We start from the raw sequence: 22252 nt of genomic DNA, 5'->3' as shown, positions 1-22252 counted from the left end.
GTTATAGGTGGAGACTATGGAAATGATTTCTCGGGGCTCATTATAATAAAGACCACCTTTTCGGGGAGAAGTTATGAATATGTATAGGCATCCTTGGGTACGTGATGAATATGTAATATTTTACTATATAAATATGAGGTGAATTATCGAGGGGGGCGCACACGGCTTTGGAGGGGCTACCCCCCCCGTGCTGCCCAGCGCTGCAATAAAGATGTGCCTGCTTCTTAATGCTACATTGGCGTTAAGAGGTTTTATTCCCGATTTCGGTGACACCATTATCCCCTAGAAAGAGCACTGACCACATTTTATCATTGCGATCAGCAACAAAATCGTTGCAAAAAAGGATTCTGCAGCAAGCTGTCATTTAGTCTGAACGATCAGCATTGGTTTAATCAATCTGTTGGGAATTGTACTCTGAATAATTCACAGCAGAGAGAGGTAGAGACCTGAAGAGCCTGAGAGGAAACTGCTGGCCTAAGATGAATTCCGAGAAATGGCTCTATGTTAAAACCACCTTACAGAAGGATTGAATTCTGCTTTGAATTATTTTTCTATTTTTAAACTGCGATGACTACTGTAGTGTGGAAAAAAAAAGGGATAAAATACAATTAAAAAAAATTAAATTCCAAGTATTGTGAAAACATTCATTTGCAAAGTGTGAAAAGAGGTAGATACAATAAATAAAAATATTGTAGCTGAGCAAGTGACAGAAGAGTGTGGGCTTGCTGGGCCCAGACAGCAAAGTGGTGGTGTTATTGTATATGAAGGGGAGGTGAAGGCACTACTGAATATATGCAGTAGATGCAAATGCTCAAGGAGTGTAGTTTGGAGGTAGGTATACAAGCAATAAATTTTCTTCTGTAATTAGCTGGGTGATAGGGGAAAAGATAACTTCTCCCTAAGGAATGGCCTTCAGTCTGTCCTTCACTAGTAACAGCTGTACAAAACCATAGTCCGTTTGAAACAAGGGATTTACTCATCGGCATAGACCAATCTAATTCTTCACAGCACTCAACTTCTTTAAAAATGTGCTTTTGGATAGTAATATACAGATATACTACATACAGGACTATTACAGTTTGTATATACATAGATTATATACATGATGTTTAAATCAAAACACGCTCCTTATCTAAAAAGGTGACTGCAGCATGGTGGGATTTAGTGTCTTTAAGAGACTTCACATTCTGTTTTAATCCTCTGAGCAGACAGGGTACCTGATCATCATTTTGCTGTTTGGATATGATTTACACCAACTAAAAGCAGTCAGATGCAGAAAGGGTTTTTTTGAAAGCTCTTAATCATCGGGAATGGCCGAGACTTCAGGAACTGCAACCATGAAAGCAGGTACGTTAAGATTTACTTAGACAAGACCATTACAGAAGTGGGAAGGACAAAATGCTCACAGTGAAAGGCTGAGCGGGGCTTTCACAGCTGCCAAACATCCTCGCTGCATTTTGGCATGCTGAGCAACGGCAGAAGAATCACCACTGTGAGCAGTTTCCAGACCGATCACCGTCAGGGTTCGTGGTACAGCATCGCTCAGCCTCTGGAACCCACCTGTCACGGTTTAAAGCTGGGCCGGCTATTAAACCTGTGGCAGATGCTCTCTGTTAACCCTCCCCCCACCCCCAGAAGGGAAAGGGAAAAGGGAGAGAGACTTACGGGTTGGAAAGTTAAAACAGTTTTAATAAACTATAATAATGAAAAAGAATATAATAATAATAATAGAAATAATCAAATATATACAAATATATACAAAACCAAAACCGAGCTCCCCCGATGTCGGCCACGTCACCACCGGCACTGCAGGGCAGGCTCCGGGAAGGCCCAGGCTGGGCCTAGCGACGGTCGAGAGCTGGATTCAGGAATGCACGGATCGGGATCGGGGGCAGCAGGAAAACGGACAGAGTCCTCTTCGGACACCGGCCATAGCAGAAAGAGAGCGAGACCCTCGTGATCCCCCCGCTTTATACCGAGAATGACGTGTATGGGATGGAATACCTTCGTTGGTCAATTTTGGGTCACCTGCCCTGTCCGCTCCCCCCTGCAGCTGCGACCCCCACTTCGGCTCTTCACTCGTAAGCAGTGAGGAATTTAGCAGTGACCTTGGTTTCTCTAAGACTAAGTACAGCAAGAGCCTTTCTGCATAATATCCCTACTGGTGCCTCAGCGATAACTACAAACTTTGAGCGTTATCAGTCCTAGAAGCAGACACTGTCTGCAAAACATGCAGTTAGTTTCAGAAAGTGCAGTTACTTAGAAGAGACTTAGCTGAAAGTAAAAATCACTGAAAGGAAAATTACACAGAATCACAGAATGTTAGGGATTGGAAGGGACCTCGAAAGATCATCTAGTCCAATCCCCCTGCCGGAGCAGGATTACCTAGACCATATCACACAGGAACGCGTCCAGGCGGGTTTTGGCCTGGTTTAAGCCAAACCAGGACATTCCACCCCTTATTCCATACCATTCACGTCACACTCAGGTCACCACTACCTTTTCATTTTCAAATATATACAGATATCACTAGTTTATGATTCATCTCTATACAAAAGTTCATTAAGTTCACTTAGTTCATGATTGTGGGTTTCCATCTGGCTAGCAGTCTCTCAAGGCAGGAGAGATGGTATGAGTTTTGTCACGGTTCATGCCCATGGGTTGCAGGTTAAAGATGTCAGTCTCGAGGAGGTTACTGGACGCCACTCGCAGCTAGCTCCGGTCTCATCACCACTGCTTCAACCTGAAAGACACTTATGAACACTGTTAGTATTATGCAGCAAATAACATCATACAGTTCAGAAATAAGTATTCTCACCTAAGATTAGATCACCTTCAGGGACACATCGGACTTCACCATCCTGCAGCATCACCCACCAAGTACATCCAGGTCCCTGAGCAAAAGCAATCCCACGAATGGGTTTACCTTTGCCCATAGCAGGAAGAACCCAGTTTTTCCCAACAGACTCCTTTCATGCACCACAGGGACTTTATCTCCTTCTACTGTATGTAAAAGGTCCGACTGAGCAGGGCCAGCTCGATTGATAGATCCCCTGGTGTTAACTAACCAGGTAGCTTGTGCCAAATGCTTATCCCAGTTTTTAAAGGTTCCACCCCCCATTGCTTTTAGGGTAGTTTTTAACAGCCCATTATACCGTTCAATTTTCCCAGAGGCTAGTGCATGGTAGGGGATGTGATATACCCACTCGATGCCATGCTCTTTGGCCCAGTTGTCTATGAGACTGTTTTTGAAATGAGTCCCATTGTCCGACTCGGTTCTCTCTGGCGTGCCGTGTCGCCACAAGATTTGCTTTTCAAGGCCCAGAATAGTGTTCCGGGCAGTGGCATGGGGCACAGAATATGTTTCCAGCCATCCGGTGGTTGCCTCCACCATGGTAAGCACATAGCGTTTACCCTGGCAGGTTTGAGGGAGTGTGATATAGTCAATTTGCCAGGCCTCCCCATATTTATATTTCAACCACCGCCCCCCATACCACAAAGGTTTTAACCGTTTGGCTTGCTTAATTGCGGTGCACGTTTCACAGTCGTGGATAACCTGTGCAATAGAGTCCATGGTTAAGTCCACCCCTCGGTCACGAGCCCATCTATATGTTGCATCTCTCCCTTGATGACCTGAAGTGTCATGAACCCACTGAGCTAAAAATAGTTCACCTTTATGTTCCCAGTCCAAATCTATTTGGAACACTTTAGCAGCCTGATCTGCTTGTTGGTTGTTTCGATGTTCCTCAGTTGCCCGACTTTTAGGTACGTGAGCATCTACATGACGTACCTTCACGACTAGTTTCTCTAGCCGAGCAGCTATATCTTGCCACAGTTCAGCAGCCCAAATAGGTTTACCTTTGCGCTGCCAGTTGCTTCGCTTCCACTGCTTTAACCACCCCCACAAGGCATTTGCTACCATCCATGAGTCAGTATAGAGATACTGCCTTGGCCACTTTTCTCGTTCAGCAATGTCCAAAGCCAGCTGGATGGCTTTTACCTCTGCAAATTGACTCGATTCACCTTGTCCTTCTGTGGCTTCTGTGACTCGTCGTATAGGACTCCACACAGCAGCTTTCCACTGCCGATGCTTTCCTACAAGACGGCAGGATCCATCGGTGAACAGGGCATACTGCTTCTCATCCTCTGGTAGTTCATTATATGGTGGGGCTTCTTCAGCACGTGTCACCTCCTTTTCTGGTGGCATTCCGAAGTCTTTGCCTTCTGGCCAGTCCATGATCACTTCTAAGATTCCTGGGCGATTAGGGTTTCCTATTTGAGCCCACTGTGTAATTAATGCAATCCATTTATTCCATGTAGCATCAGTTGCATGATGAGTAGTGGGAACCTTACCCTTGAACATCCACCCTAGTACTGGTAATCGGGGTGCCAGGAGAAGCTGTGCTTCAGTACCAATTACCTCTGAAGCAGCTCTAACTCCTTCATATGCTGCCAGTATCTCTTTTTCAGTTGGAGTGTAGTTGGCCTCGGAGCCCTTGTATCCTCGACTCCAAAATCCTAGGGGTCGACCTCGAGTCTCCCCTGGTACTTTCTGCCAGAGGCTCCAGGTAGGACCATTGTCCCCAGCTGCGGTGTAGAGCACATTCTTAACATCTTGTCCCGTACGGACTGGTCCAAGGGCTACTGCATGCACAATCTCTTGTTTAATCTGTTCAAAAGCCTGTCGTTGTTCAGGGCCACAATGAAAATCATTTTTCTTTCAGGCCCCTGGATAAAGAGGGCGTACAATCTGGCTGTAATCTGGAATATGCATTCTCCAGAAACCCACAACGCCTAAGAAGGCTTGTGTTTCCTTTTTGTTAGTTGGTGGGGACATAGCTGTTATTTTGTTGATCACCTCTATCGGGATCTGGCGACGCCCATCTTGCCATTTAATCCCTAAAAACTGGACCTTGCCTCTTTTTATGGCAAAACCAGCTTTCAGAAGAATTTGGATAGTTTTCTCCCCTTTGTCAAAAACTGCTGCTGCTGTATCACCCCATACAATGATGTCATCAATATATTGCAAATGTTCTGGAGCTCCACTCTTTTCTAGTGCAGTCTGGATCAGTCCATGGCAAATAGTAGGACTGTGTTTCCACCCCTGGGGCAGTCGATTCCAGGTGTACTGGATACCTCTCCAGGTAAAAGCAAACTGTGGCCTGCACTTTGGTGCCAAGGGAATAGAGAAAAATGCATTAGCAATGTCTATGGTGGCATACCACTTGGCTGCCTTTGACTCCAGTTCGTATTGAAGTTCTAGCATGTCTGGCACAGCAGCACTCAGAGGTGGCGTAACTTCATTTAGGCCACGATAGTCCACAGTTAATCTCCATTCTCCATCAGACTTTCGCACTGGCCATATAGGACTATTAAAGGGTGAGAAAGTCTTGCTAATCACTCCTTGATTTTCCAATTGTCTAATCAGTTTATGAATGGGGATCAGGGAGTCTCGATTGGTGCGATATTGTTGTCGGTGCACCATGGTAGTAGCAATTGGCACCTGTTGTTCTTCAACCTTCAGCAACCCAACAACAGAAGGATCTTCTGAGAGGCCAGGCAAGGTAGACAGCTGTTTAATGTCCTCAGTATCTACAGCTGCTACACCAAAGGCCCATCTATACCCTTTTGGGTCCTTAAAATACCCTCTCTTAAGGTAGTCTATGCCAAGGATGCACGGAGCATCTGGGCCAGTCACAATGGGGTGCTTTTTCCATTCATTCCTAGTTAGGCTCACTTCGGCCTCCAATACAGATAACACTTGAGTTCCTCCTGTTACTCCCAAAATACTGATAGATTCTGTCCCTTTATAATCCGATGGCATTAGGGTGCACTGTGCACCAGTGTCTACCAAGGCTCGATACCTTTGTGGTTTTAATGTGCCAGGCCATCGAATCCACACAGTCCAATAAACTCGGTTGTCCCTCTCCTCCACCTGGCTGGAGGCAGGGCCCCCCTAATTAAGGAATGGATTTGTGCTGCTCACAGGGATTGGACTTTCATTTCCCCTATTCACATTTGGGAAATGGGGATTTGAGGCCCATCTACACTGACTGGAGTCCTGCTCACTGGTAACTGGAGCAGCCATCTTCCTAGGAAAATTCTCTCTGGTATTTCTTTTAGCTTGCAACTCACGTACTCGTGCCTGTAGGGTACTGGTAGGTTGTCCATGCGATCTGCTCATGTCCTCCCCATAATCACGCAGGGTAAACCACAGGATACCTCGCGACGTGTTCCGTTTCCTTTGAGCCGGTCCTGTAGGAGGGCGTTTTCTCTTAACAGCTGCAACGCGGGCCTGTGTAGGTAGAGAGTCAGGTTTATTCTCTATCCATCCTGGACAGTTTGTCTGACAGTTGTTTAAATGAGTCCTGGTTTTCCTTAGTCAGTTTTTCCACAGCCGAGACACAGGCCTGCAGTGGGGAAGAAATACTATCTTCATACTGTCGCATACAGTTAGCCATTTTACCCACAGTAGATCGTGCCATATCATCTTCGCCCCAGTCCAATATTGACAACGTATGGGTATATGTCGGTGGAGCACTCTTCACAACCTTCCGGAACATGGATCGGTTGCATTCCACTTCATCAGGATCTACAGGATCTACAATTTCCCGTGGGTGTCTATAAATGATCTCTTGCACAGCCAGTTCTCTAAGGTAGTTAATACCTTTTTCTATAGTGGTCCATTTGCTTAGGTGACTCATAACATCATCTTTATAGGGATACCTGCTCTTTACAGCTGACAAGAGTCGCCTCCAGAGACTGATAGTGTTTGACTTTTTCGCAAGCATCTTATCAATACCACCGTCTCTGGACAGGGATCCCAACTGTCTGGCTTCTCTACCATCCAATTCTGAAGTGGGGCGGCGGCTCACCGGGTGTCGGGCGGCGGTCCGGAGTAACGACACGATCTCAATGTGAGTATGGAGGTTCTCCCCCTATCCGCAAAGCACGCAGCGGATATATAGGCGGGGCTGCTAATCACGCGTCCCGATCGCACCTGCGATCGGTCCACAGATTTACATACTCAGAGCTCTGGACTTAACTCTTGCGTAGCTCAAAGCCTGGGTTGCTCAGACTGCTCAGTGGCACAAGATCGTGCCCCTTCTCACTTAACCAAGCCTCTACACAATTCTATGCTATCCGCCCCATTATCCCAGCATCGGAGCAACCAGGTAATAATTGGCTCACCTTCATGATGGCTGAAGTCTTTCCTTATATTTCGCAGGTCCTTCAGGGATAAGGAGTGGTAGGTTACCTCTACGTCCGAGTCCTCCTCCTGTGATAGTTCTGCTTTAGAAGGACCTTTCTTGTGCGATGGGTCTGCTTTAAAAGGACGATCAAGGATACCCCCATCTGTGTCGGGCCCTGACTCTGCCTGAGAAGGGCCCTCACCTGGGTCATGTGATGGCTCTGCCTTAGAAGGCTCTGAGACATCATCCTTCTCTTCCCAAGCTGATTTCTTTTGGTGTTTCTTCCTGGTTACAGGGGCGGTTGGTACAGATAGGGTAGATGCTGGGGTTTGAGTGGATTTAGTGGCTGTAGCGGCAGCATAATACCTACAGCTGTCCCTGCACCGACATTTAATCGCATACCACATCAGAAACTGAAACACATTCAGGACACCCGAAAATAAAAACATGCCCCATCCGAATTTCACAGAATCTAGTGGAATCAGCTTGGCAAAAAAAGGAGAAGGTACTATCAGAATCAGCTAAAGGACGCCCGGAGTGCGCAGCTACTGATTCGCGATTAAAGCTGCCCATCATTGTATCATAGAGATAAGAGATCAGAATAACTGCCCAGTTTATCACGACATAAATCAGTATCAAAACCCCTACCAAAACGATACATTTCGACCAGCGCCCACTGCTAAACCACATGTAAACACTAACAAACAGCGCATACGGCAAGTAAGGTATTATTACACTTAACTCTGAAACAAGCTTTATAAAGAGACGAGATAACACAGCGTTCAAAAATGACATTACCATCTTAGCTATCTGTTTTAATTTCCAACCCCTCGTAAATCTCAAAGGAAGAAATCTGATACTCCCCCAGCTGAGCTCTCCGGGTCTCCTCCCGCCGGAGCTGGGATACGACTTATCAGAGCAACCTGTCAGAGCTTCTCTCGAGCCCCACATTGGGTGCCAATAAATCTGTCACGGTTTAAAGCTGGACCGGCTATTAAACCTGCGGCAGATGCTCTCTGTTAACCCTCCCCCCACCCCCAGAAGGGAAAGGGAAAGGGAAAAGGGAGAGAGAGTTACGGGTTGGAAAGTTAAAACAGTTTTAATAAACTATAATAATGAAAAAGAGTATAATAATAATATTGGAATAATCAAATATATTACAAATATATACAAAACCAAAACTGAGCTCCCCCGATGTCGGCCACGTCACCACCGGCACTGCAGGGCAGGCTCCGGGAAGGCCCAGGCTGGGCCTAGCGACGGTCGAGAGCTGGATTCAGGGATGCATGGATCGGGATCGGGGGCAGCAGGAAAACGGACAGAGTCCTCTTCGGACACCGGCCATAGCAGAAAGAGAGCGAGACCCTCGTGATCCCCCCGCTTTATACTGAGAATGACGTGTATGGGATGGAATACCCTCGTTGGTCAATTTTGGGTCACCTGCCCTGTCCGCTCCTCCCTGCAGGTGTGACCCCCCTTCGGCTCTTCACTCGTAAGCAGTGAGGAATTTAGCAGTGACCTTGGTTTCTCTAAGAACAAGTACAGCAAGAGCCTTTCTGCATAACATCCCTACCAGTGCCTCAGTGATAACTACAAACTTCGAGCGTTATCAGTCCTGGAAGCAGACGCTGTCTGCAAAACATGCAGTTAGTTTCAGAAAGTGCAGTTATTTAGAAGAGACTTAGCTGAAAGTAAAAATCACTGAAAGGAAAATTGGCCTGGTTTAGGCCAAACCAGGACACCACCTTTTCCCTTTCTCAGCCAGGAGAGCGGCTCTCCACAGTAACTGAGAATTCAACATGCCATGATAACTACTGAGAAAACTTGATGACTGCTTTTGTGAGTAGCTGGCCCCTTTCAATGTCTACCTGGTGAGGACAGAGGGTTGGTTGGTTTTAATCTATAAGTTAGGTTAGAAAATAAAACCTAACAGAATTTGAATTTATTGCAATTATTCGTTTAAGGTTGTTGTATACAAAGACTTCAATGTTCATTCTTAAAGAAATGGCACTATCTTACAATTTTTTTGTGTTAAAACATTTCATTGCTTATCCATTCCCTTTTGTTTTAAAACTTTTTTTTTTTTTTTTAAGCTATTCTTCATTTATCTAAGCCCTGTATTTGCATGACTGGTAAAATTTCAGATGGCTATTGAACTGAATAGAATTTTTCCATGCCCACTGAACAGAAGTAGGGACTGGGGACCCAAATATTGAACTGGGTTGCTTTAGCATGTCTTATCTATGCATGAGATTCTGGTCTAAGAACCTCAATAGCCACTGTATGAAAGTTTTTGACTTTTAAAAGCACAGGGAAAGCCAACAGTAGAGATCGGGATGATGCTCATCTATACTAGAAGCAGAAGGCCTAAGGCAGTCCCTTGTCTCGAGATTATTTCACTAGGACAAAACCTTTGCAAGTCACTAATGTAAATTTGGTACCGGAAGAAAGTCCAAACTGCCAATTTATTTGAATTCCCATGAGGCAGATGCACTGGATGTAGGTAGGGGGAGCAACAGCATTTCTCAAACATAGAATTTGTGACAAATTCCACATCACAGTGGAAACAAGCAGCATCCAAGCCTGTTACCATAACCAGTGTGATAAATACGTACTTGCACTTTCTGCAATTTACTTTCTGAACTCACTATATTGATAGTTACTAGCAAGAAAAAGAGGCAGAATTGCATGTCCCGTTATTAATACATACAAAACCACCTCCCTATTAGACAAATTACACATCCTTCAAGGCAGCATAAGTGTCTCCGATTTTGTTTTTGATTTCACTGTCATTTCTTCACAGATACCTATTAAGATCAAAGTAAGTTATCTCTCACCATTCTTTTTTGTTAGTGGCTTTTGGAGATAATTATGGGCTTTGAACTATGTCAACATAAAATCAAGCAGTAAAAAATAAGTCTACATTTCAAGTATCCTTATTTCTGAGCTGCAAATTACCAAAAGAAAAAAATCACATATGTAGGGGCCTGGACCGTGGGAAAGTTATAGAGAGAACATACCAGTACACTGTTATGTAACAGCATGAGATAGCAAGAAAGCATAGGGATGTGGCTTGCTTAAGTTTATAGTAAGTATCCAATTAGAACAGTAGAGGTGGCACGCAGCCAGTTTACGGACAATACTTGTAGCCAATAGCTTAGTGTGTGACCGTTACATAAGAGAGTATGTAGGTTATAAAAGTGTGTGTTAACCAAAATAAAGAAACTACTAGAGCACCATATTGGCGTGCTGTAGTTCCTTCCTCGCGCGGACCCCAACATTATGGTGACCCCGACGTGATCGTTGCATCGGAGAAGGGGGACCAGACGAAAGACGCGAGGGTGACTGCTGTGCCAGCGGAGGTAAGCCGGGCCGTCCGAGAGAGGCGGGGAAGCCGTCCGAGAGAGACAGGGAAGCTGTCCGAGAGAGACAGGAGGCCGTCCGAGAGAGACAGGAGGCCGTCCGAGAGAGACGGGGAGGCCGTCCGAGAGAGGCGGGGAAGCTGTCCGAGAGAGGCGGGGAAGCTGTCCGAGAGAGGCGGGGAAGCTGTCCGAGAGAGGCAGGAGGCCGTCCGAGAGAGACAGGGAAGCTGTCCGAGAGAGGCAGGAGGCCGTCCGAGAGAGGCGGGGAAGCTGTCCGAGAGAGGCAGGAGGCCGTCCGAGAGAGACGGGGAAGCTGTCCGAGAGAGACGGGGAAGCTGTCCGAGAGAGACAGGAGGCCGTCCGAGAGAGACGGGGAAGCCGTCCGAGAGGCGGGGAAGCCATCCGAGAGGCGGGGAAGCCGTCCGAGAGAGGCAGGGAAGCCGTCCGAGAGAGGCAGGAGGCCGTCCGAGAGAGACGGGGAAGCCGTCCGAGAGAGGCAGGAGGCCGTCCGAGAGAGACGGGAAGCCGTCCGAGAGAGATGGGGAATTGTAGGTCTACGTGATTAACGGCAGGATGGAGGGTGCAGTATCTGCACTGGAAAAGGCGGCGGTGAAATGTATTCTGCAGATAGCCGCGCAAACTGAGATTAAGATAAAAAGAAAAGAAGTAGAAACTTTGCTGGAATGGGGCCAGCAAAGAGGTTTTCTAAAAACCACCGATCAGTTGTTTTCTGCAGCTTGCTGGGACGATCTAGGACAAGAACTTTTGAAATTAGTCACGGTGGGAGATAAAAAGGCTAGAAAGCTAATTAAATCTTGGAAGAAAGTGAGGGATATGCTGGAGGCTATGTCCTCTGAGGCGAAAGTGCGATCCGCTCTCAAAAAAGCACTAATACCAGAAGAAAAAGAGCAGTTACCGGCATACCCTGTAGAGGCAGCCCCTCCCTACGAGAACTTTCCGATACTCCCCCCCCCCACTCCCCCCGCCGGTTCGGCGCCCTCCACCGCCCCCCCCTTCCCCCTCCGCTGGGTCGGTGCCAGCTGTTTACCCTGCGATTGAGGAAGAGTTTTGGGGTGGAGAATCAACAGCCCTGTTAGCCCCGTTAATGCCTTATGCAGTGGGGCCGGAGGTGACATCTGGGGTCTCGGTAGCCCCTCCGGAGGCTGCCGGAGGCAAACAGCCACTGGTGAATCCTGAAACTGTACCCCTCCCCATGGAAGTAGAAACAAATGAGTCAGACGCCGCTGCCGAAGCGGACAGTAACGCGCCTTTGCAAGAGTTGCTGCAGCGACAAGAACAGCAAATGCAGGAACTATTGAAAAGAATGGAGAGGCTAGATGGAGGAGCTAGTGAAACATCGCGGCAACTCGCTTACAATGAAGCCTAGCAGGCGATATCTGGCGGGTTAGAGGCTCTCGGACAGGCTATCGAGAAGCAGGAAGCTCCTCCAGCAGAACCGGAACTTACTCCGGCAGAGCTAAAGCACAAAGAGGATAAAATCCGGAAGTGGACACCTGCCGGATTGTGAATACCTCCTACTTCAGTATCCACAAGACCTGGGAGAAGAAAATGATGCACGGGGCTTGGACAAAGAATTCAGAGCCCCTGCTAAATCACTCTGGTGGATGCTTTGATAACAAAGACACCTTCCTTCAGAATCCCCACAGGCAAAATTAACAGAGGCTCGACAATCTCACCAGTTTTTTCACCAGTCTGCAGCAGCATTGCGATCGCAATTCCAATTGACAAAGACTGATGCAAGGGCGATTATACCTTCTTGCCCCGATTGTGCTAGAATACCTGTGTTACAGATTGCGGGAGCAAATCCCAGGGGAATCCAACCCAGACAGATTTGGCAAACAGACATCACCGAATATGCTGCCTTTGGCCGACTCAAATATATCCATGTATCCATTGACACCTGCTCCGGTCACATGTGGGCTACAGCCCTGACCTCCATGACAGCTAAGGCTGTTAAAAAACATTTGTTGCAAGCTATTGCAGTAATGGGCCAGCCAGAACAAATTAAGACTGATAATGGCCCTGCCTATCGATCTGAATTGCTTGCAGAATTTATGCAGAAATGGGGTATTACACATGTATGCGGTATTCTATATAATTTTACAGGGCAGGCAACTGTGGAACGTGCGCATCACACATTAAAAGAGCATTTAGAAATTATTCGAAAACAGGGGGAGATGGGACCACAGGATGCGCTACATAAAACATTGTTTGTATTAAATTGGCTAAACCCTAAGCAGAACTCGCAAACACCACCTGCCATAGCTCACGGGCAGGGAAATCAAAAAGACTTCAGTAATACAAATGTACCAGTAAGGGTATTCATCCCAGAATCAGGCACTTGGGAAGGGCCAAAGCAATTAATAACCTGGGGCAGAGGGTATGCTTGTGTCTCCACAGGAAATAACTGCCAATGGGTTCTGGCGAAATGGGTGAAGCCGTGGCTAGATGAACCAGCTGACGCTACAGGACCAGACAACTCTAACACCAGAGGCCTTGAGGAGGTGTGATCGCCGCCTTGCACGTATCATCTGGCCGTGACTCCAGAATCTGAATCCAGAACAGAAGATGCGGGAACATCATGGGTTTTTTGGATGACTGGTTGGGTGATCTGGGAATTGGAGGGTGGATAGCCAGCCTAGTGAAAGGCTTGGCACAAGTATTGCTATTCATTTTGTATTGGTATTCTGTACTATAAAAGGTTTTGCAGGGAATGATATCAAGAACCATTGCAATTTATATTAAGAAAGAAAGGGGGAGATGTAGGGGCCTGGACCATGGGAAAGTTATAGAGAGAACATACCAGTACACTGTTATGTAACAGCATGAGATAGCAAGAAAGCATAGGGATGTGGCTTGCTTAAGTTTATAGTAAGTATCCAATTAGAACAGTAGAGGTGGCACGCAGCCAGATTATGGACAATACTTGTAGCCAATAGCTTAGTGTGTGACCGTTACATAAGAGAGTATGTAGGTTATAAAAGTGTGTGTTAACCAAAATAAAGAAACTACTAGAGCACCATATTGGCGTGCTGTAGTTCCTTCCTCGCGCGGACCCCAACACACATACAGGTCAGGTTTGGTTTTTTTTTTTTTACTGTACAGTTTAGCATCCATTTATTAGTGTGTATTGGTTCTTCCATAAACCTGTTTGGTCCATATTTAAAGAGCTCCTTCTATTCCTTTCGTGATTTTTCTTCCTTCACTGGAGGTCTCTGGGTAGGAGAGGTGGGCTTAATTATACTTTCTTCAGACCTTATTGAGAAATTCCAAGTTGAGAGAAGCAGGGAGATGAATCGAGTCCATGGTTATGGAGGATGGGTTGAACGGGAACAAAACCGGGAACATGTGCTTGAAGTCTAACAGCAGCTGCGGAGGGTCATTTCGCTCTTGCAAGTGCGTCTATGAGGTGCGGGAGAAAAAAAAAATTACTATCAGTTGTTGCCTTTTCTTTGCATTTGTCATGTTTAACATCAAAGGTTTGAGAATGTACACAATTTTAGAGAGATTGCAAAAAACAATGAGAACTATTTTGTTCTCTATTGCAGCAGCCTTCCTCTCAGCAAGTATTTACAGCAACTTCTACATAGGCTGTAGGAAACTGCTTCTGAAGAACCTGGCTACATTTTCTACGTGACCACAAAGCAAGACACACGACTTGGAAACAATACGACCCCCTTGCACAGCAAAAGCAGCACTGCATGATATCAGCAGACCACTTTTGATTCAGCCACTCAGCAATGGAGACATATGCTATGAGTAACTGAACACATTTCTGTTTCCATTTTCTTGCGAACATTAGAAGAAGTTTGGTTTTCATTTATTTTTCCTTTATTGCCAATTTCTGCCTTGTACCTCAGAAGTAACTCCATTTCACCAATGCTTTGCTGACTCCTGCAACCTCACTTCTACATCATGTTGCTACTAAAGAGCTTTGCATTAGCTGAGCTGTGAACTTAGGTGCTTATTGCTTTTTGTGATTAATAGCCTGGTTATCCCTGTAGCTCTATGTTGCAAGTAAGCGTGTGCACATGCAGAGCACTAAATTCAGGACAACATGCAGCAGCACACCTATTACAAAATTCCTGAGTTAGTAATGATTTCATACAGATGTCATTAGTACTATCACCTCCACTTTACAGCCCTTTAATTTACCTGTATGTCTCGTATGAAAGCTACTGTCACACGTTCTTCAAACTCATTCACAGGAGTGTAGAGATTAAGTATCTTTACAATCTGTTGAAAACAAAACAGGATTACAGACAGTCATGAGAAGTCAAACTTTTCCAGAATATAAAGCACCACTACCATTTTGTCTTGATATGGCCATAACAAGTCTCCCAAGACACTACTGAGAAGCAGAAGGAGCACAAGTATCATCCTGGTGTTCCTTTGCCTGCTGTAAGGTATGGTAAGCCTCTACAGACCTGTCAAAATCACTTCTTATGGCAACATTTGTAAAATGGGAATAGAATTGAACAACAGGGACTTCAGTTGGTTGGCACATGGTGACATGAGAAGATTCAGAATAGGTACCCACCTCCCAGTACTTCTGATGTCACCTCTACAACACTTCTCCTGACGCTCCCTCAACTCCTGCTCCTCCCCTATCACCCCTTGGCTTCTCTCAAGAACACACGTTCGAGATGGAGATACAGGAGAAAGGATCTCCGAGAACCACTGGAGAACAGCTCACACCTCCCACTTCTCCCTTTCTACGACACGTGAGTTTATATCCTCCTGGGATGGAGTCTCGAAGTTTAAGGTCAGATCCAGACAGCCTAGATGGGCAGTTCTTAACCTCCTGCGCAAAATATCGTGTAAATCTCTGCCCTGCTCCCTACCTGCTGCATCGTGAGCGATGTGCACAAGGAGCAGATGGCTTCGGCATCTTCCGACGTTTTCTTTTTCAGCTGCAGAAGCTGTGCCGCTTGAATCAAGGGCTCCAAAGTTTGCGCTGCTCCGCTCTGCTGCAGGTTCTTCCCACGCAGCCATTCCTCCAGCTGGCTTATGTTAAACCTGGGTAAGCAGCCAAGAGAAGACATGAACTGAGAGATAAGACGTAGCATCTCAAAAATCCTCTACGAGACTCAAGGTATGTTGCAGTGCTGGTATATGGGGCTTTTTTGATACACATGGCATGAGACAAACAGGCCAAAGCTTAATACTTGAGAACTCAAAGCAAAATTTATACTCTATATACCTTAGAAATAGATGAGCCATGTAACAGCTGAACAGGACACAGAATGTGCTTTTCTGCAGCATTCAGATACATTCAAGTTTCAAAAGTTAATTAAAATTAAGCTTTTAACAAGCTTTTAAATGCTAACAAAAGCCTGCAAGGTACCCAAGGACCTTTGAAAATATCTACACAAAAAAATGCCTTTTCCTGTGCCTGCTCCCAGGCTCAAGGGGAATGCGCAAAGGATCCACCGTGGGAAGGGGAGAGGGCAGCTGAAGGAAGGTTTAAATCATTTACACCAAGAAGTAAGTTGATAGATTTATGCCAGGGCTGATAAATATTCATGACCCATTTCTGGCAGGTTTGTACTAGCTGTCCTTTCAAATTTCAATCCTTATTACAACACTATGCTACGACAGCGATGTGGCACACGGGCCCCTGATCCCAGCCCTGCAGCCATCCGTGCTGCCGCTTGCCTGCAGCTCATGAGAGGCCAAAGGCACTTCACACAGCACCAGGGGTTTGTCTTTAAGATCCACCTGCAGAATCGGAGCCTTCGACGCTACAACACTTGTTCCGTTAAAACCAGCAGACAGGGCAGCGGGAGGGAACCATGGAGACTTCTCCATCCCAATGGGCAATCCATCCTACATCACCTGGTGTAGTTTTTGGGCTGTGCAGCCTTCCCGCTCAGGCTGGGTGAGGCAAGGCTGGGGAAAGCCCACCCCAGAGATAATTACCGTAACATACATTTAATTCACAAGCAGCACAGCAAACTCTGCTGCACAGGCATCACTCAGTGGAGGTTAGGCTTTAACTGCTGCCGCATCGGTCTCCTGCTGAATCCAAACAGTTTCTCCCCTTACACCACTGCATTTTATTTTCCTATTTTCCACCACATTATAAAATTAACAAAACTTCCTTAAGCAGGTCCATCCCCACCCCGAGCCTGTGTCCCACCTTAGCTGCATGCCTGTGCTCCACGAGCAGACATCCTTCCTCAGCAGGAGGTTGTTCAGGGCGACTGCGTTGATCATGTAGAAGAGCTGCTTGAAGACTTGCTGCACGATCTCTGGGTCCAGCCCCTGGTCACACATGATGCTGTGGAACGTGTTCAGCTGGCGAATGATTGCGTCTAAGCTGTATGAGCTGTCACCATCTGCCATGCTGGAGGAGCGATTCCTGTAGCCCATCGGTTTGACACCAGAAAGCCCCTGGATACTTTCATTTTCCACCACCGCAGACACTGAAAAAAGGGGAAAAAAATGAGCTAAAAAGCGCCTGCATCCACCTATTAGTCACTGGAGGGAAGAAATGCTCCTCCATGGGCAGTCATAAACACACAGCAGTGTCAAAGTGATGCAACGCGATGCATGCTGGGAGGTCTGAAAAGGAGGACACGTCCATGAATTGCTAGTTTATTGTGATAATATGAAATAGTTGATGCATATAGAATATCCGTAAGATCACACTTTTTTTTCCACTAAGGTATTACCACACAGAAATCACTTACCATGCTGCAGAAACTGGGAATGCCTCGCCTTTGAGCTGTAATCAATTCTCCCTCTATACCCACCACAGAGCCTTAAATTCTGCAGTTAAAGTGATTAATTGGCTCAAAGGATTGGGAGAAATGAAGACAGATTAAAAGTAATAAAATTCTTACAGCCTGACTAACTGATAGAGGAACAGGACAACTTTCTGCAAGGAGCAGGAGGTACATGCAGCAATGGGAGGGGGTGATGCCATCGGATACAGCCAGAATGGGTGCAATGACATTTGGAGTGCAAAGGGAAAGAGTCCCAGATATAGAAGGGTCCAGGCTGGGAGCTCAAGGAAAATATCAGCAGCTGGAAAATATCAGCAGCTAGAAAATATAAAGCACTGAGAACAGCCCCTCAATTAGCTTAGCAAGGAGGACAGACTTAGCTGAGGAGGTAACTCTTCTCACCTTTGCAAAACAAGGTCTTTATTAGTTTCTTTTTCCTCTTCCCAATTCTCTCCTCCCTCATAATGCACATTTCCAACCATAAAAAGCTTAATCATAAACCTGGCCTGGAGGGAAATGCTGTTTCTACTGACCAACCTCACCTCTGTCACTACCTTCCCAACAGAAAGGAAGGAGGTGTCTTATCATGGGGGAAAAAACAAACTCATCCCTGTTAGTTTTTATCATGGGGGAAAATAAAAACTCATCCAGGTCTGCCTCTCTAACTCCAGGTCGCTGCTAACAAGAGGACCTGCTCCAAACCAAGAGTTTTTTTGTGTTATAGAAATTTTCACATAATTGATGAAAAAGTTCTCATGAGTTAGGGAGACAAGGATCAATAGGGGTGAAATAGAATGAAGAATAGAATAATAAATATAAGTCTATCTGATAAACACAGGTGGGCTTTCACAATCCATGAATATTGTTCTCAAAGCTCCTTGTGTAATCCTGACCTATGACTGAACAAATCATCAATCAAAGCTTAATGAGTAGCTAAGCAGGAGTAGGCCTAGAAGTATTACCTTCTGATGATTTTAGTAAAGGGGATGTATGGTTAACCTTTTCCTTACCTTAAAAGAAATATAGGACACTTAGAAATAAGCATTAATAGAAATAAGGTTCTAAATAGACTTTAGCTATTTTAGGTTAATACTTAGGAGACACTGGCAGTGGAAACCAGATTCAGGTCGACCCGGATCAAGATGGGACGCTGATCACAGCAAGAACATTAAGGACGGGGTGAATTGAAATAGCTAGTAGAATTTTAACAGAAGCTTATGAAAAGTTTATGATGTAATTGATTATCAGTTTCTATATAAACCGATAGTGAATTTGAGTCAGGTACCATTCACTGCGGTGGTGGTCCAACTCTGAGTTGTTTAACAAAACCAGCAAACCTAGAGACCCGGACTCTGCCAATTTTCTTTAACATTTTGTAACATAGAATCATAGAATCGTTTTGGTTGGAAAGGACCTTTAAGATCATCAAGTCCAACCATTAACCCAGCACTGCCAAGGCCACCACTAAACCATGTCCCTAAGCACCACATCTACATGGCTTTTAAATCCCTCCAGGGATGGGGGACTCCACCACTGCCCTGGGCAGCCTGTGCCAATGCTTGACAACCCTTTCCATGAAGAAATTGCTCCTGATATCCAATCTAAACCTCCCCTGGCACAACTTGAGGCCATTTCCTCTTGTCCTATCGCTTGTTACCTGGGAGAAGAGACCGACCCCCACCTCACTACAACCTCCTTTCAGGTCTCCCTGAGGGGATAAGGTCTCCCCTCAGCCTCCTTTTCTCCAGACTAAACACCCCCAGTTCCCTCAGCCGCTCCTCATCAGACTTGTTCTCCAGACCCTTCACCACCTTCTTTGCCCTTCTCTGGACTCGCTCCAGCACCTCAATGTCTTTCTTGTAGTGAGGGGCCCAAAACTGAACACAGGATTTGAGGTGCGGCCTCACCAGTGCCGAGTACAGGGGGTCGATCCCTGTCCTAGTCCTGCTGGCCACACTAGTGCTGATACAAGCCAGGATGCTGGTGGCCTTCTTGGCCACCTGGGCACACTGCTGGCTCACATTCAGTCGGCCATTGATCAACACCCCCAGGTCCTTTTCTGCCAGGCAGCTTTCCAGCCACTCTTCCCCAAGCCTGTAGTGGTGCGCGGGGTTGCTGTGCCCCAAGTGCCTCTTTGCCAACAGCAGGCTTGTCCTTTGGGGAGAAGTCATGCTAGCACCGTACAAAGGTCTGAAAAAACACTCAGAGTAGATAATTACAGCAAAAAAAAATACCCTCCTAACAGCTAATGTGCTGCGAACTTACCAGTCATGGGTTGGAGTATGCCCTCTGCTATCTTAATGAGCTGCTGGTAGATCTGGATGGAGAGGTGGCTCAGCACCTGGCGGTACTCGGTCAGGTCAAAGTTCTTCAGACAGTGCTCGTTCTGCTTAGGTGTGTTTTGTGTCATGAAACCCTGAACAGGAGGAGATTAAAACACCTGGTTTCATTATTCCACCTATTTACAGTCCAGTAAAATCACTGTATTAAAAAAAATTTACAGTACAATAGATCCAGATGTTACCCAAGTACATTTTTAGACTCTATTACGGAAAAGATCAAGACTCATAAATCACCTCTGATTTACTCAGCCCTTTGTTCATAAATTATTACTAGAGGGTTGCTTTTTGAAGAAAAGCATCATTAAGCCATAAGTTTTTTTATTTTATCTTTAGCAAGGAGCAACATTTCAACATTTGTATTAATCGCAATATATAGATGAACTAGAAAATGACATTTCTGTCCCCAAGAAAATTTTTAGCTATTTGTTTACCCCTGTGAGTTGCAATTTTTCATGGGAAACCAGATATTTTGAGATTAAGATATTAGAAAATGAAAAAAAAAAATGATCACATGCTATGCTGTGACAGCATTTTAAACTGACTGGAAGTTCAGAAATCTCTCCAAGTAATGGAATTTATTCCCTGCCTTTTGCTGAAGCAGCAGCTGATCTCTGACCCTGCAAATGGATGCCGTAGCCCTGAGTGTTGGGCTAAGACGTGAACACCGGTTTTGCTGGCAGAAGCAAACGTGATCTAACGTCATTTTGTAATTAACACAGACACTTTAATTGCCTGTTCGTATGGTCTTATCAATTTGGTGTCAAGATGAGAACGATGCAATTTTTTTGGTTGTTTGCCGACTAGCAAAATGAAAAAATACAACAGGTACAATTTTATTTCACTTCAGAATTTCTCAATTTTCCTGACTAATAAAAAAGCGTCATGCTCTTTGCACTGCAAGATTGCATTTAGTTTGGGATTTTTCCTTTAAACCTATTTTCTTAAAAATAGGTCAGATTTCAAACTAAAGATAACAGAAGCAGCTCAGAATGATTTTTCCCCTCTGTTTTTTGCCACCAAATTATTAACGGAATTTGCAAAGAGCTGGTTCATTTAACACAGTAAATCATGGCAAAAAATGTGAAATTTAACTTTGGGATTTTTTTTTTACTCTGCTGGTTTTCTGGGGAGGATTTTCTTTAAAATGTCATGTTGTTATCCAGGCAGAAGAGGGCAAACAGGAGCATAAACTATTAGTATTATCTAAATTATTTTTCTTTTTAATTTAAAGTTGGAAGTCCAGCACTGAGATTTTACACATCGGTCATTATCCTGTGAATGATCTGAATGGTTAATTTGATTCCATGAAAATTTTTTTTCTTTATTCTTAAAGCTTGATTGCTCAATATATCAAACACAAATCAAGACTAAATGAGAAATGACATAATTTGGCTCTGTTGAAAATGTTAATACTCAGAACATATGGCTATAAGGATGGCAGCATACAATGTACTAAAGAGGACTGAGATCTGATTTTGTCAGAAGGAATCAGCTATAATAAAACTTATTTCAACTTATGAAATAATACTGAGATGGCAAGAAATGAGAGGATTTCCTTCCCAAATCTTACATTATAGTTATGCATTTTTGCTCTCTTAAAGTGTGGTTATTCTGAAGTAGTTGAACAGAACAGGAAAAAAATCAGTAGAAATATTCAGAACAAAATTGCAAAATTTGGAGTTTTCCCCTGTCTAAAAATCTTGATTAATGAAGAGCTGCAGGACCTGCTAAAACCAGGGGGAACAGCCTAGCACAAGGAAATCCCCTGTTCAGACAAATCAAAGTTCATGGCTATGAAATTAAAAATAGTCTGTTGCGTGTTGTGTTGTAAGGGTTCTGGTTTCAGCTCTCAAATGTCTTGTCTCGCTGCAATGCGCCATGAACCTCTGCTCTAGTTCAGACTAGATATAAGGAAGAAATTTTTTATGATGAGGGTGGTGAGACACTGGCACAGGTTGCTCAGAGAGGTGGGAGATGCCCCATCCCTGGAAACATTCCAGGTCAGGTTGGACAGGGCTCTGAGCAACCTGATCTAGTGGAAGATGTCCCTGCTCATGGCAGGGGGGTTGGACTAGGTGACCTTCAAAGATCCCTTCCAATACAAATTATTCTGTGATTCTATGATTCTATGAACTGCCTCGTTTCATATCCAAATTAACAAAGGAGGAAAGTCAGAGATGACCCCACTTCGTAGCCAGAGGGAAGCCACCAGACCCAGGAGACGTGAAGACCCTTCCCGGAGGAATGCCAGAACACTCGAGATCAGCAACGAGTTTCTTACCGCGTCTCCGCTGTACTGCTTTAAACAGTGCAGAAGGCGACACGTATTGGCCAGCCAAAACGACGTCATCTGAAAATCATTGTTGTGTTTCTGGAGGAGCAGAATTAAAACACGTGAGACCCCTTCCTTCAGCAGGGGATGCTGGCATACCAAGTCAAAACGATTTTGAGTTTCCCCACCTAGATCAGGAAGCTCTCTCTCTGAGATGGGCCAGTATTAGCCATTTGTTCCCTGCAAACATTTTTTTTAATCTTTAAATGTAAACAATTTTATTGCTAAGATCATAATTCTCCTTGTTGTTCTAAAAAGAGAAGCTCTAAGA

At 45.1% G+C, this 22252-nt stretch overlaps 2 protein-coding genes across 2 annotated transcripts in view; both read right to left on the bottom strand.

The window, feature by feature from the left end:
* LOC137675727 (adenosine 5'-monophosphoramidase HINT2-like) overlaps positions 1 to 22252 on the bottom strand; it is a 406008-nt gene that overhangs the window by 107466 nt on the left and 276290 nt on the right.
* Positions 13826 to 22252, bottom strand: part of LOC137675643 (unconventional myosin-Vb-like) — a 193713-nt gene continuing 185286 nt past the window's right edge. The window contains 6 exon segments of the mRNA XM_068421828.1: positions 13826 to 13978; positions 14732 to 14812; positions 15421 to 15595; positions 16719 to 17004; positions 19573 to 19723; positions 21931 to 22020. Coding sequence (XP_068277929.1) covers positions 13826 to 13978; positions 14732 to 14812; positions 15421 to 15595; positions 16719 to 17004; positions 19573 to 19723; positions 21931 to 22020 — 936 coding nt within the window.

The sequence above is a fragment of the Nyctibius grandis genome, chromosome W (assembly GCF_013368605.1).
Source record: "Nyctibius grandis isolate bNycGra1 chromosome W, bNycGra1.pri, whole genome shotgun sequence".
In the NCBI taxonomy this organism is placed as follows: Eukaryota; Metazoa; Chordata; class Aves; order Nyctibiiformes; family Nyctibiidae; genus Nyctibius; species Nyctibius grandis.
Note: the sequence above shows the minus strand (reverse complement) of the source record. Positions and strands in the feature narration are given on the sequence as shown.